General features: G+C 51.4%; 4 protein-coding genes and 1 non-coding gene across 5 annotated transcripts; 2 read left to right on the top strand and 3 right to left on the bottom strand.

The window, feature by feature from the left end:
* Positions 1–151: 151 nt before the first annotated feature.
* Positions 152–2279, bottom strand: GGS25DRAFT_522358 (uncharacterized protein; the record flags this gene model as incomplete). Its single annotated transcript, XM_049264220.1, has 2 exons — positions 152–2122; positions 2217–2279. The coding sequence occupies 2 exons, from the start codon at positions 2277–2279 to the stop codon at positions 152–154; spliced, it is 2034 nt and encodes a 677-aa protein (XP_049115237.1).
* A 2107-nt stretch (positions 2280–4386) lies between these two features.
* GGS25DRAFT_532081 (uncharacterized protein) lies at positions 4387–8092 on the top strand. Its single transcript, XM_049265557.1, has one exon. It carries the CDS (start codon positions 4579–4581, stop codon positions 7834–7836), a length of 3258 nt encoding a protein of 1085 aa, XP_049115236.1. The 5' UTR covers positions 4387–4578; the 3' UTR covers positions 7837–8092.
* A 167-nt stretch (positions 8093–8259) lies between these two features.
* Positions 8260–9929, bottom strand: GGS25DRAFT_522355 (uncharacterized protein; the record flags this gene model as incomplete). Its single annotated transcript, XM_049264219.1, has 5 exons — positions 8260–8431; positions 8515–8890; positions 8971–9498; positions 9614–9660; positions 9841–9929. 5 exons carry the CDS (start codon positions 9927–9929, stop codon positions 8260–8262), a joined length of 1212 nt encoding a protein of 403 aa, XP_049115235.1.
* Positions 9930–10436: 507 nt separating this feature from the next.
* Positions 10437–10508, bottom strand: GGS25DRAFT_t64. The gene has a single exon. It is a non-coding gene; the product is annotated as a tRNA-Ala (tRNA).
* Positions 10509–14536: 4028 nt separating this feature from the next.
* GGS25DRAFT_522352 (COPI associated) lies at positions 14537–15189 on the top strand (the record flags this gene model as incomplete). The annotated part of the gene is made up of 3 exons (XM_049264218.1): positions 14537–14556; positions 14679–14753; positions 14889–15189. The coding sequence occupies 3 exons, from the start codon at positions 14537–14539 to the stop codon at positions 15187–15189; spliced, it is 396 nt and encodes a 131-aa protein (XP_049115234.1).
* Positions 15190–15910: the final 721 nt, after the last annotated feature.

Here is a 15910-nt window from a genome sequence, read left to right as displayed (position 1 = left end):
AGTCGTGATATCGAGTGGTGGGTATACAAGAAACCCCTTAAAATTCCCAACATCCTAGGGCAACGTAAAATACATATATATTACCCTCCATACTATGTAACCCCTTTTCGTAATGCCTGCTTACCCTACCTAGGTACGTACATAAGGTGATTCACATCGTCCTAGCCCGTTCCGACCGTTGGCTATTACCACGACTGGTGCTGCCGCTCCCACTTCCACTCCCACTTCCATCATTACTCCCATTTCCGCTATTATTCCCAGCATTACCCCCACTGCCATTACTATCATCGGTAGCGGTACCACTTCTGCTTACAACACCACCACCATTCTTGCTCTTCCTACTACCACGCCTACTACCTACACCCATGCCATCACTACCACCACCACCACCACCGCTTACGCCTCCAAGCCCGATATTTCCAGCAGCCCGCGAGTTGCGCGACGTCCGCGAGATCCGCCACCCGTTCGTCTCGAAGCCCCAGCTATCCAGCGCCCACGGCGCCAGCAGCGTCGCGCTCAGCAGCTCCAGGTCTAGGTTCAGAGCCGGCAGGATGGGCGGGCCGAGATGAGCGGGGGCGGGCGCGCGAACGCTGCCTCGATGGGTGTTTGTGTTGGTTGCAGTGGTGGTAACATTAGCAGTAGTGGCGGTGGTGGGAATTTCGTTGCCCGGATGGTTGTCGTCATCGCCGTCGCCGTCTTCTGCCGAGGAGGAGCGCGGCATTAGGGGGTCTGCGTCGGTGGTGGTGTCGCGGCAGCGGAAGCTATCGTCGGGCCCGTAGGCGTCGGCTTCGCTGTTGATCCGCATGCGCACGCTGCGCAGCATCATGCCGCGTCGGCGGCCCAGGGTCTTGAAGGACTTGGGTCGCGGGCGTGGCTGGTTCTGGTCTTGTTCTTGCTGGCATTGGGGTGGGGTATACTTGCTCCGGTTAAAGCTGCGGCTGGTGGATGGCGTGTTTTGCACGGCGGTGTTGGACGAGTCGGTTAGGAATCCGCTGGCGTCGAAGTGCTGTGATGGCGTGGACGAGGTTGATGGCTTGGTTGCCTCTAGACGTGGGGAAGTGGGGGAGACGGGAGTAGGCGATGGAGATGGTGATGGCGATGGTGATTGCGATGGGGTTGGTGAATGTGAATGTGACGGTGACGGGGAAAGAGAAAAGTACGGACGCCGCAACATGGTTAAGGGCCTCATCGTCCCCATAAGCGGCAGTTTGCCACCGTCGTCTTCTAGGTTAATCTTCGACTGCGTGGACGGGAGGATAGGCGAGTAGTCGCCAGGCCCACGCGCACCATCCGGCACAATGAACCGTCTATCAAATCGCGCAAGGAGGTACGCGGTGGACACGATGAGATCGGTCACGAAATTAAACCCGTAGTAGCACGCGCGGCTATGAAACCACGCTGGATGTGCCGCTGGCCTGGCGTCGAAACCCACACCAACCCGAAACCCAGCGCCCAGTGTGGCCACCAGCGAGGTGAAGACCAGCAGGCCCACCTTGGCACGCCACCGCCCCTCCCCAAACTTCTCCACGTGAAAGCGCTGCGGGTGTGTGGTCGCGGCCAGCACGACCACGGGGACGGGGAGGAACGCCAAGAAGGCGAGATAGCAGCCGGCGAAGAGCTGGACGGCGCGGTCGGCGCGCCTGGCGTGCGGGTTAAGCGTAAAGAAGGTGTGGACGGTGGTGACGATGGCCATGACGAGGCAGCACAGGACGCAGGCGATGAGAAACCAGACGACGTAGCAGGTGCCGCGGTGCCAGCCGAGGCGCGGATGGTAGGCGCGCAGCACGCGCTGCGCGAAGAATAAGTTGATGACGAAGATGAGCACGCTGCCGCACTGCGTCATCACACCCGCCGCGATCACCGCCCCCACCGTCTTCGGATACGACGCCCACACGATCCGCGCCACCAGTGATAACCCGCGCAACATACACAGCGCGAACAGCATCCCCGAGAAGACGAACTTGAGACCCCGCCGCTTGTTGATCCGCAGGATTGCCATGTGCGCTGCTGCTGAGAGGAGGAAGAGGACGAGCAGGACGGCGGCGATGGGGTCGTCGATGGAGGGCGTTGGGGAGCCGCCTACGATGGCGATTTTGGCGGCGTAGGGGGGGCCGTGGAGTTTCTTTGTTTGAAGGGCGGTTAGCTTTGTTTCCCTTTTATTTATTTATTTTGGACATAAGGGGCAGATGTGGGATTAAGAGGTTATCTTCACTTACCGGACGTATACCCGGGCTTTGGGAACCGGGTTGAGAACCCGGTGACGTCCAGTTCCCCGTCATAGCTTGCTTCATTCCTTCTCTCCTTCTCCTTCCCTTTATCTCTCTCTAAATATCATACACCCCAAGATGGTAAATTCTCCTATATGGCTTATTCTTTCACGCCTATATCCGACCACTAGATAGGTAAAAGATACCAGGCTTTCAATTATGGGGACATCACAGTCGTATCGTGAAGCCTCGGAACAACATGGTTGGTAAAGGGGAAAAGGAAACGAAGGGATGTATGGATGAAGAAAAAGAGGGATGATCCGAAATTTGGCATCTGAAATGTAAGGAGGAAGAACAGAGCAGGACACGCGCGTTCGAGTTATCATGGATTACGAACTTATATCGGGCTCTGCCCGTTCCCCTCCTCCCCTCCCACACATCATGCCCACACAGTGATGTTCCCGCTCCATTGCAGGAAAACCTTGAGCCGGCTATAACTATAAGAGATGGATGCGCAGCAGGCATATATGCTTTGGACCCTCCCCCTCCCTTCTCACTTCTCCCCTTCTCGTCTCCTAACAAGAGATAGGGGTCGGAGACTACGCAACCAGCGTGCGCCGAACCAGCCAACCTCCTCTCCTTCACCATCGGCAAAAAGGGGGATGCAGACTCGCCGACAAGGAGAGATAGATGTAATTGGATCTCTACTTTGGGTAAGTAGGTAGGTGATAGGCAGGTATATATTAGAGTTTCAACTCCAAACGTGCGACACACAGAAAGGAGAGAGAAAAGGGGGGAGAGAAGATTAAAACGCCCGTACGGTCGAGAGTTTGGAGGAACAGGAAACTCTTTTGAGGAGGGGGAAGATCGAATGGTCATAGAATTCTTCGCGTACCTACCTAGGTTTTCTCCTTTTTCTCCTTTTTCTCCTTTTTCATTTCTTTTTCTTTTAGGTTGCTTGTCATTCTTGCATTATGAGTGGAGGCACCTAAGTAAATATCCATCATTCTCTTGATCTATATGTGATGCTCTTCTACACTAATACCTGACCTACTAGGTTAGATACCAGGTAAATATCATAGCCTCTACACTCAGGTATCTATATCGTTACTAGGTAGGCACTACATCCACATAAGAAAAAAAGACGAAGATAGAATCGGCAACATTAGGGTTTACAGGTGATTTCAGATCCATCCATCGGCTTGAATTTGCTACCTGTAAACTGAGATCGTGAGATCTTTTGGGGTGGTTGTTTTTGATAGCATAGTTTCTTTCCACCTGTAAAGAGGACGGTTCTGAAACAAGCTACTGGCGGCTATAGTCGTAGGGCTAAGGGACTTGGATACTCTAATGGGCCTGGGAATGCTCGAGTGCTTATTAGGGGGGTAGGTTCCTGTAGGTAAGCAAGCATGTAGAGTTCCGATTTAGAGGTATCAATACTACGTATGTAACTCCTGGAGCGCTTATTAGGTAATTATTGCGTTATTCCCAACCTAGCTGGCGATGTGCCAATATAGAGCTGCTACGGGGCTAGTCTCACGGCCCTAGTCTGGTGGCCCATGCAACATTATTCATTAATTATTCATCAATGGTGCTGAAAACAGCCCTAACAACCCTAACAACCCTAACAATTTCCTGGAGAATGTTACATTCTACATTGCTGGAGACACCTCCGCCCCCTCACTCTCCGGTTTTCTCGGGAGGTTGGAGGACCAATGGCTTGGCTTGCCGGACACCCCGGCCGTCGGGCTCGGATCATCTGACGATGGAAGCCCTACGCCAGATCTTCCACAGGTTGATCCGGCACGCCGCAACCAGACCGTAAGCTCTAGCTGTGCCGTTATATATCTAGTATATATCTAGTATATATCTAGCTGCAGCTGGCCTTGGCCTAATCAGTCCTAACTTTCCAAACTAAGTGCTTATTTCAACAGCTAGGCTTGGGCCTCGTACACGAGCGCCAGTGATCGTCGTTTCTCGAAACCCGCAAACCCTGCCGAGGTCCCATTCCACTGCTTACAGGTATCGTGGTATGTGGGGGATAATACAGCCCAATAAGGCTACTCATCTACAACCCCGCTCATCTACAGTTACCTACAAGTCTATATCCGAGGGATATAGGCGGTCCGTGGTAGTCAGGTAGGTAGTTACCTCGGTAGTTATTAGTCAAGTTTCCGGGCGTAGTAAGGTGAAGTCAAGGAAGCTGACACCAGAAAGATAAATATAGAATATATATATATATATATAATATGATTGATTGCCCCTTAACCTAGCAATCCATCGCCCGTGATAACCGAGCAGTTGAATATCATTTCACTATATTCAACTCTCCCTTACTACCTTACTACACCCACGCACACACACACACACCATGGCGCCTGCTTTTGGTGAACGCCTGTTGCCATCCGTCGTGGACGAGCTCGCACAGTCTACCCCGGAGCGTGTCCTATATTCCCTAGCGAAAACCAAGAACCCCGCTGACGGGTTCGAGGATATCACTGCCCTGAATTTTGCCAAAGCCATTGATTGTGTCTCATGGTATATCGAAGAAAACCTTGGACGAGGCCACAGTTTCCCTACGCTGACCTACATGGGCCCCCAAGATCTACTGTATGGCATCTTGGTTCTAGCTTCTATCAAGACAGGATACAAGCTTCTCCTCGTCTCCCCTCGCAACACCCTCGAGCAGCAACTATATCTGCTCGACAAGACAGGATGCGGGATCTTCGTATCCCCGCCTAACTTCCCCTTACTGGTCGTGAAGCAGATTCTGGCCGCAAGACCCATGCGCCATTTTGAGATTCCCGACCTATACTATTGGCTAGATAGTAGCAAGCTAGAGGGAAAGCCTTATGCGTACACAAAGACGTTCGCCGAGGCCAAGGAGGAGCCGTGGGTTGTGCTCCATACGTCGGGCTCGACAGGTCTACCAAAGCCCATCGCCCAACCCCACGGCACCATCGCAGCATTTGATGCGTTCCGCGACCCACCATCTCCAGAACAGACACCTGTGTATCCTGGTCCCGGTGCCCCTCGACGAGTCTATTCGACGTTTCCCCTTTTCCATTGTGCGGGAATATCCATGCTGCTCCCATGCATCATATTTAGCGACCACACGCTTGTCATGGGCCCATTTCCTCCTTCTGTCGAGTTTATCAACGGCGTTATCTTGCACGGTAACATATCAGACTTGCTCATCATCCCGACCCAACTAGTCGACCTCGCCAGGGAGCCCGAGTACCTAAAGAATCTTAGCCGGCTAGAACGAGTTTCCTACGGAGGAGGGCCGTGTCCAGAAGCAGTGGGCAATCTCGTCAGCACCAAAACCAAGCTCTTCAGCGGCTTTGGCACGACGGAGTGTGGCATTCTCCCAAGCCTTCCCCTGGAATCGGAAGATTGGGCCTACCTTAGCATCAGCACAATGCTAGGACACGAGTATCGCTATGTAACCGGAGACCTGTACGAGCAGGTCATCATGAGGAAGCCAGAGCTGGAACGGTACCAGGGAATATTCGCTACCTTCCCCGAGTTAACGGAGTGGCCCATGAGGGATCTCTATTCCAAGCATCCAACCAAGGAGAATGTCTGGTTATACAGGGGCCGTGCTGACGATATCATCGTTTACTCCACCGGCGAGAAGCTGAACCCCATCGAAATGGAGGATACCATTAATTCGAATCCCGCAGTGACCACAGCGCTCGTCGCTGGTGCCGGACGTTTCCAATCTAGTCTGTTGGTCGAGGCCACCAAGCCTCCGACCAACGAGACCGAAAGACAAGAACTGCTCGAGCTGATTTGGCCATCGGTTCAGGCCGCCAACCAGGAGAGCCCTTCGCATGGACGAGTTCACCGTGGCATGATCATCTTCACCTCTCCAGATAAGCCGATGCTCAGAGCTGGCAAAGGAACTGTCCAGCGTAAGATGACCTTGGATTTATATGCGTCCGAGCTCGATGCCTTGTACAAGACCAGCGAGGCACCCACCAACGATACGGCAATCACTGCAACAAACGGCGATTTAAACGTCCTCGATACTGTCAGGGATATCGTCTCTTCCTCCACCGAGATCGACATCGCTACAATACCTCCGAACACCGACCTCTTCGAGCTAGGACTCGATTCCCTACAGGTAACGGTGATCGCCCGAGAGCTGAACCGATTACTTTCCGCACACGGGAAGCCACCTTCGCTGGAGACCAAAACGGTGTACTCGAACCCGAGCATCTCCGCCCTCACAACCGTCGTGTCCGCCTATTTCGCCGGCAACGCTCCCGCACAGCGCGAGGAGAGCGACGAGGAGAAGATGCAGAGGCTCTACGAACTCTACACAGAGAACCTGCCGATAAGCGCGAGAGACGCACAGCCCAAGCCAACAGACAGCAGCGTGTTCCTGATCACCGGGTCCACCGGCTCCCTCGGCTCGTACATCCTCGACGCCCTGCACCGGAACCCGCGTATCCGGCGAATCTACTGCCTGAACCGGGGGCCGGGCAGCTTCGAGCGCCAGCAGAAGTCCCTAGCGGCTAAGGGTCTCGCGCCTCTCCCAACAAATACCAATAATAATAATAATAATAACAACAACAACAACAACAGCAAAGTCCAATGCCTAGACGCAGACCTCTCAAAGCCATACTTCGGGCTCTCGCCCACGACATACAAGACCCTCCTCCTCGAGCAGGTGACGCACGTGATCCACAACGCATGGCAGGTCGACTTCAACCTCTCGCTCGCCTCCTTCGCGACGCACGTCGGCTCCGTGCGCCGCTTCGTCGACTTCTCCGCGCACTCGCGCCACGGCGCGCACATCTTCTTCATCTCGAGCATCAGCAGCGTCGGCGGCCTTTTGCGGCCACGGTCACGACGAGGAGAGGCGGGCATCCCCGAGCGCATCTTCTCGTCCTGGGACGCGCCCGAGCGCCGCCTGGGCTACGGGCAGTCCAAGTTCGTGTCGGAGCGGGTCCTCGACGCCGCGGCGCGCGAGGCCGGGGTCCCCGCCGTCGTCTGCCGCGTCGGCCAGGTCGCCGGCCCCACGACCGCGTGCGGCGTGTGGCCGAGGCAGGAGTGGCTCCCCAGCCTCGTCGCCAGCTCCAAGTACCTCGGACAGCTCCCGGCTTCCCTCGGCGGCGGCGCGGGTGGCGGTGTTGTGGACTGGGTCCCTGTGGATGTGCTGGGCCAGAGCATCGTGGAGCTTGCGCTGCACCGCTTCGAGGGGCGGAAGGATAGCGTCGGTGCTGCCGTGTTCCACGCCGTAAACCCGCAGCGCACTACCTGGGCGGAACTGGTGCCGACCGTGCTGCGGTGTCTAGGCTCCTCCCCCTCCTCCTCCTCCTCCTCCTCTTCAACCTCCGTGATCAAGTCCGTGTCGTTGGAGGCGTGGGTCGATGCCCTGCGTGAGAGCGCGTCCAGAACGGAGGATCTAGCTCGGAACCCAGCTGCGAAGATCCTGGGGTTCTTCGAGGGCGTGGCTGCGACAGATAAGAAGGGTGAGGATGGGGATAAGGAGCAAGAGAGGGAGGAGCCTGGGTGGCTGAGCACGGAAGAGACGCTGGCTGCGTCGCAGACGTTGGCGGCGCTGGGCCCGGTTCGTGGTGAGTTGATGGAGAATTGGATGCGGCAATGGTCGTTTTGAGTAGGTAGGGGAGACCTCTGCGTGGAGTTTTGTCCGGGTGGGTATCTTGTTGGATTTCAGGGCAGTCTATACTAGCCTTCGGTACCTAGGTATGATATGGTTCGTGATCGGATAAGCTAGTTGTTTTCAGACGCATGTACTTGTGCCATCGGAGTTCAGTCTGAAATATGTACTCTATATACGTAGCGATTGAGATGAATTTTAAACTCAATCACGATTTATGTCGAGTCAATATGGGAAAATACCACATAACGTGAACTTCGATTAGAGATATTGTAGGTAGTACTGAGTTGTGTAGTAGTGAGTCGAACCCCCTTTTTCTCGTAGGTCTCCCTATCTCCATCCCAAGGCCCATGGATGATGAAGGATTTATTGCAAGTAAAAACATGACCGGGAACAGATAATTATATTCCCTCGAGTGCATTAATACTGGTAGAGCGCCTCGATATTCTCTCTGAGCACGTTGTGAACTTCGTGGCCAACATATAAATCATACACCGGATACAGGAAGCTCATCGTAAGAGCAGCTTCGAGCTGGCGTTTCTCTTCTTTCTTTTCTGGGTTCGGTGCCCGCAAACCATCGTTCCGGTCGACACTATAGTATCAAGCATATGTATATTCGTATCATTCGAGTGTACCGTATACCTAAAGTTTGGGTCGGCACCGTTGCAAAGCAACCATTTAACGGTATGCCTACAACGCTCAATGCATGTTGGAATGAATGCTGGATAATCCAATGTCGTAGTGAATTCATCATCAAGGAATGGAACGATATTGGAACCGAATCGCCTGAAGGATTTAGGCGAGCACGTATTCAGTAGAATCATGGACTTTTCCTGCAACGAGAACTCCCGGAAGATCCTACCTCGTTGAGATAGGAACTCAACGTTAAAATGTGTTGCGGCTACTTTGAAGAAATGTAAATCCGTGGATACCGCTGTATTTAACAATTGTACCTGGTAGTTGAAGCTCATGAGTTGCTCTGTCTCTTCTTGAGGTGTCATATAACCCGCAGATGCCATGTCTCTGAACAATCTCACGCCCTTCTCTTGTACTAATGAGGAATTCCTTCACGGAACGATGGATGAATCTAACCTTGTGACTTAGTTAGTAGTAACATCTCATGTGAGTAACTCTTGTATATCTCGAGAAAGCCCGCGCTCCTAGCAGAAAGCCATTTCTCGTGTTCGATGAATATGCGTTCTTCGTCGATGGCCTTCATCCTGTTGGAGTTGGAGTTGGCGTTGGCGATGGAACTTAGTATAGAGGAGCTAAGGCTTGGATTGGTACCAAGGATATCTCCTACGAGACCCCGTTGCTTTGTAGATACCGTGTTACGCATGTTATCTACATATATAGTGTACCAAAGTAATCTAGCCGTCTCTTCCTTGTAGAGTCGTCGGTTGTGATTTTGCCTTTCCCACATCTGCTTAAAGAGTCGGTCAATGCCGGGCTCCAGCTCTTCGGTACGTTTGTGTAAGGTGGTCCAAGAGTCACCATTCCGGATACCCTCAATAACGCTTCTAGTTGCCAATCTGACCCAGAGGAACACTCCAGATGCTTTGCCCACTAGAACGAAAATTAAATCATCGTAAATATCAAGGTCGGCGGGAATAGAAGGCTTGTATGAGGCCAAATTGTTCCGGACATGTCCCGGTGCCCCTGAGACCACAAGTCAATGAATCGCTTGATTTCTTTGTTGAGACCTGTCAAATGTATGTGTCAATGGACTTGGATAAGTAAATGCTTCAGGTTAGGTTGAATATTGAGTACTTACCAGAGAAAGCTTCCTGGGACCGGGCATCTTGTGCTCGACCCGAGGAGCTAGTCTAGCAGTCAGCATCATGCAACTATCTAGATATAAATGAGACCCCTTGAGGAAGTATACGTTCAGAGTTCAATTTGCAGCCTGGATCTGGACTACCTGCATTGCTCTTCTTAGTTAAAGCCAAGCCAAATCAAGATAACTGAGAACGCTGGAAGGGCTCTGTACCATCTTCATACACGCTACGACACAGCTGAAAAACCTCGCCGGCGAAGGAGATGACTTGCACCGCATTACAGACAAGCGACAACGTCGCTATGGCCTCCATCGCTTCGATGTCGTCGGCGGCAGTTACAACAAGAAACAGGAGGGTTCAAACAAGAACAACAATAGGTATGTCAGGCGACGATGATTGTGTACAGCCAAGTAAATGACCAGAAAAGAAGATCTGCCCATCTGTGAGCTGAGAGGAAACAAAGTAAAAACGTCGAGGCTGTGTGCCAGCGCCTTCATCGGCATAATGTAACCTTCATATTGTACCTATGCATGCCCTGAAAAGGGGTATCGCCAATGAGGATGCGTTGATTAATAGGTAGTAGTTCATATCAGTTCAAAACTGGAACATGGATAGGCACACACCCAGGTTGAAAACACGGCCAACCATCTTAGAGATAGGTATGAACTTGATTACCTATACCTATGTAGAGGTAGATGGTTTCTAATTATCTCAAAATGTCAAATCGCGGTAACATCGATCAAGAATAAAAACCCGAGAAAAAAAAAGACAAAATAAAAAGAAAATTTATGGTACAGGAGGAATTTAACCTCCAAACATTGGACTCGCGGGGAATCGAACCCCGGACCACTCCCATGCTAAGGGAGTATTATACCACTAAACCACAAGCCCTATGAAGATCTCGTGATCTGCTTTAGTTGATGAAAGACTTGCTGAAATAGTGGTATATAGTTTGTGTTTGCACTAATCAAGCGGGGTATCGTAACCTAACTACCTACCTATGTAGGTAGGTAGGTAAATTTCATTGGATGGAAGTTGCATACATTAGGTACCTAGGTAAATTATTAATTACATACTATAGGTAGTACCTACCCTAGGCAATTAAAGAGATAGGGGAACAACTCGAAAAGGGGCAATATGCAATTAACTATAGAGTGTATACATTCACTTGCATTGCATGAATTTGCATCCCATATGCCACGTGACTCTTTTGCAAGTTACACATTCGATGTTCTTATCAAGCCTCTTTCTGTTTGCAACTGCCTGATGAGATGCAATTTGGGAATTTCCAAAGTGAACTATACCCAACAAGTACCCCTAACATCTCCCAGAGACTATGGAAGCTACATATACAATACACGTAAGTCGTCTTTGTTCCATGTGAACCCCCATGTGCTCCTAGGTAGACCCTTGACAGTAGAAGAGCGGCATGCACGCAAGCATTTGCCTTGTGTGCGTTGAGAACGATCTTCCACTGCGGGTAGTGCGACTAAGACTATGAGAGTGCAAACACTGCCTCACCATCCAGGCCATGTATCTATTGAAGGCCTGTTTGTGGCTTCGCCTTCTTTCCCTCATTGTGCCCTTCGATGATTATTGGGATAGCCACAGAGCTATCCCTAAGCGTTTTGTCGGCGGCTCGTCATGGAATGCCGTCTCCAGATATGAGACTAGCTCGACGAATTCTTCACGTAAGTCATCTTCGATCGCCCGTGAGACGACCTTTTGAAGTCAGGTTCTCTATTTCTAGAACCAGCGCCAACCAGCTCGAATAGGGCCGATTGATGGTAGGTTGCGACCGTATTGATCGAACGTTGCCGGCTCCAAAATGGTGATTTTGCGGCTGCCGAAGGCGATACGGCGTCGCGGAATGTTCGGCCACGATTGTACCTATGTTCAACCAAATCCGTTGCCTCCAAATCACCCAAGGAGACGATAAATCGATCCTTCCACGTATATGCCAACCTCATCGCGAGGTTGAGCTCGTCTTCGCTCTGACATCCGTTCCCAGGGTCAATTTTGATGGATCGGAACCAGCTTCTCACCACATCGATGTTTTTCTCGGTCAACTGCCGTTGTACCAGCCTTCGCTCAACATCCTGGCCACCGTCTCCGCCGACACAAACGCAGACCCAGGGTCGAGGTAAAAGGCCAGAGGTCTTGTCCCCATGTTCGCGACCCACAGGTCAAATCCCTTCAGCGCGTCTGCCGACGTGGCCCCTTCAGTCGGAATGGCCCAACCATATCGGCTGAAGTAACACACAATGACCAGGATATGTCGCATTCCATACGGCATTGTCGGAAACGGCCCAACAAAGTCGGCGGCCAGAACCTGCAGGGGTGCGTACACAGTGACGGGCTGCGGGGGTATCGGAGGTCGGGACGGCCCATGGTACGCACAGGAGAGGCAGCCTTCGATGTAGTTGGTTACATCCCGGGCCATGCAAGGCCAGTACACAGACCGACTCAGCCGCTTCAGCGTAATTGCCTTGGAGAAGTGCCCGCCCACATCATGAGCCATCTGGAGTGCCCCGGCTACCTCTCCCCGACAGAGGCACCTCTGCCAGTGGCCCTTGTATTCATGCCACAGCTTACCGTCCTGGAGTTTGTAGTATCTCGCTCTATTCCGCAGAAGGCGTGATCTCACACGATATTTGGATCATCCTTGTCCTTGGACACGAGGACAGGCTCGGCGGGTGTTTAAGCTTAATATTATATAAATATTCCGAGAAAAGATGCTGACATAAAATAGGATTAATTTAATCCACATTTCCACACAAGATAAATCATCAGCACGACCACCATCACTGCCACCATTGCCATCCCCTTCTAGATCTAATCCACATTTCCGAGACTAACACTTGGTAGCTCCACGGTCTCGGAGTCTGGGTCATCCACGTCAATGTGAACCTCGTCCTGGACGCCGGCGTATCCCCGAGCGTATCGTCTAGGGCGAATCCAGCGAATGCCAGACCCCGTTTCTCTGACACTTGGCGCGGACGTAGTGGCTTCGCCGGACACGGCGACTACTACCGACCTAACTACTCGGCCGGCCCTAACTATTCGGATGGAAGCTCATTTCGACGTCGCGACGACCGAGCTGTCGGACTCAGAGGCAACGCTCGCGGCCGTGGATTTTCTGGTCGCGGTTTCGGCTTTCGAGGGGGTCGAGGCAATGGAAATCTTCGCCGCAGCTGGAGACCTTGGACCCAACGCTTTCGTCCAGTGGTGTTTGGCGTCGGCAGTGTCTTTTCATCGTCATGGATGCTAGGGCGAGTGCATCTGAAATTGTGATTTTGGAGATCGGGAGGAGCTCTTGTCTTTGTTGTTCGTTATAGGGCAGGTTTCCTGCTAGTAGAGTGGGCTAAGTGACGATGCAACACAATGGCACAAGGATCACGGATCCATTGTCAACCCGACTACTCCCATGCACCCTAGAGGAAACGACAAGGTCGAAAAAGCCAATAGCGGCCTGGAACAAAAAAGTCAACAAGACTGATGCTTCAGTAACATGGCCAGTGCTCACCACCAGCCCCCGTGGCATTGGCATCACGGCACCCCACGACGCCACGGGAGGAGGTGGTTCATCGCAACGACACACATATATAGTGGTCTCTATCAGCTGATTTGGCATCTCCATTGGAGCCTGCCCGCGGTGACACCGGAAGTGTGGTCTTGAATCGTGTGGATTATGATTAAGACATTGATGTGGCCCCCTAAAGAATGGGTAGGGTATGTAAGAATAATGTGGATGGCACATTATATGCAGTATATTCAGAGCGGCAATCTTCCGACCGGCCTGCTTGTTTGTCTTCGCATTTTTCCATGTTGAAAAGTGGCGGAACTACTTAGAAGTCTCTGGCGAGATCTGGAATAGACCCATCAAGGTGAGGGATACCTAGATCTTCTTCGCCAGCGCCTTGAAGTAAAATGTTGTCTCGAGCGGTGCGTACTTAGGTACTCGTGCAAATAAGACAGTTCCACTTGCTCTTGTTCTGGCCATACAATTGACGGATCTGATTATTTCGCGTTGAGGGTTAGCCATGGTAATGGAGGCTACCTGTGTACATATAGCCACAGCTCCGGCCCAGACAAGGTATTTGTATACCAACGACATTATCAAGGGAAATCCAATTAAAGAAATAAAGAAATGAATATATGAGTGAGTGAATGAATATTAGGCACCTACATTGATCATGATGTAGGTGCCTAATATTTCTTTTGTGGTTGGGAGGAGTCAGGAGTGTTAGGAAACGAACGGAAGATTCAAAAGGTGAGAGAAGAAAGTTATTTGTGCTTGATAGCGGAACACTACTAGGTACTACGCTATGTACATAGGTCTGGTGATGCCTGAAAATAATATTTAGATACATGTACCTCCTTCCTGTGGAATAACCAATATGCCTTAAAGGCTTAAACATTAAACTTCAAGTCAACACTTCAATTTTGATGTACTTACTATGCACGTTAATGTCAACGGTATTGTGGCTAGTGCTATTCTCCGCCACACATGTTACCTACTACGTCGTACATAGTAGGTACTACTACTAGTAGTAGATGACGACACCTCTAACGAATACACCCCTGTTTGACGCCAAGCAAAAGGCGAGCCAAGCCAAGCTGTAACCTGTAACCTTGGAAGATTGGAGCTCAAAAGTTCAAAGGGAAAAAAGAAAAAAAGGAAAAAGAAAAAAGAAAAGAAAACAACAACAACTTAAAACGACACGCAACACAAACCACTTAACTACTTATCCATACGTAACCCAGCCCTATTACTCTCCTTATCTTTATCTCTTTTCCACCTCTGCCCACCGCTACAGGATTTCGCGCATCCTTTTATCCATAAACCAGCTTCTTCTGTTCATCAAGCACATCAAATCAGCCCAGTGTCGCAAATCTCCTCCGACCCAATCGCAAAGATGGACTTCTCCGACTCCTTGTACGCAAATCCACCACCTCGCTCTGCAACCCACACATATTCCCCGAGTACTATAAGCTTGTACTATGTTCTGGTGGACAGACCACGTTGCTAACATGATGTCCTATTCTTTCCTAATCTAGCCGAATCGTCAACGCCACCGTCGGCTTGATCATGGTGCTCGGCGGTATATCGCAGTTCTTCACTAACACTGGCTTGTACGTCTACCACCCAAAATCCCCATAGCTACCTAGCTACCTATATACACACGCATATCGCAAGAGAAACAGCATCCGCCCATCTCGCTTCCCACGCGCCTAGTGTCACACCTACTAACGCTTCCACCCCAACAGCCAATCCATCATTATCGGCGCCTACGTCCTCCTCTTCGGCCTCGGCATCGGGCTCCTCGAGTTCCAGATCCCGCCCCAGGTCTCGCGCTATGCCTCCTTCATGTTCAGCTTCCTCGGCCGCGGCATCTTCTACGTCTTCATCGGCTCCATCCTCCTCAACAACGGCGTCCTGCGCATTATCGCCGGCAGCATCGTCGGCCTGGTCGGCCTCGCCTACGTCGCCCTCGAGTTCGTCCCCTCCGTCGAGCCCCCCGCCAACATGCGCGAGGCCGACCAGGGCTGGGGCGCCGAGCAGGTATAATAAAATCATGATGATGGTCCCCGCTCGTCGCTGTGTAACCCTACCACACCTACCACACCTACCTACCTACCTACCTACTCAGGGAGTTTGTGACGACCTAGATATTGGAAACCCCAAGATATGACGGACGAGACAAGAGGTGGCGGCATGAAATGGAATTTGCAAAAGGCGGGGGACGGGACGGGTTTATCGATATAAGGACGACGATGCTGAAAACAATGCCTTTTGAGTGCGACATGTTCTACCCCCTACTATATATGACCTTGGGTACCTACCTACCTTTTACGCTCCCCTTTTTTTTCGCCCATTCTTCAGTTAAGGAAGGGAAAGGAGAGCGTGGTGGTACGGGTATCGAGGGCAAAAAAATGCAAATTCCCTGATTCTTTTTTTGTCTTATATAATTATGACCCGCGATAAAGAATACCTCGAGTATCGCCGTCGTCGCTACCAGATCTCGGTGGGGAATGATGAATGCCATTGTGTTGAATTTTTGTTTTATTGCGAGGGGAGTTATCCTAAAAAGATTTCTAGAAAGTTAATTCCTTGCTTCTGTGTATCGAGAGGGGGAGAAAATGCCCGATGAACCCGGTGGTGATGGCGGTGATAACATGACGATGGCGATGGCCCGGTTCTGTCTGTCTGTCTGTCTGTATAGATCTAGGTATCTAGGTATCTTATGTGCGACCCAAAAAACAACAACTGAAATGCGTTACGGAAATGT

Source organism: Hypoxylon fragiforme, assembly GCF_022984875.1.
Source record: "Hypoxylon fragiforme strain CBS 206.31 chromosome Unknown GGS25scaffold_6, whole genome shotgun sequence".
NCBI lineage: Eukaryota > Fungi > Ascomycota > Sordariomycetes > Xylariales > Hypoxylaceae > Hypoxylon > Hypoxylon fragiforme.
The sequence above is the reverse complement of the archived record's forward strand: the minus strand, read 5'-3'. Positions and strand labels throughout refer to the sequence as shown.

Excerpts from the sequence above, each read along its gene's own strand:
- GGS25DRAFT_532081 (XM_049265557.1), top strand. The coding sequence starts at position 4,579 with ATGGCGCCTGCTTTTGGTGAACGCCTGTTGCCATCCGTCGTGGACGAG.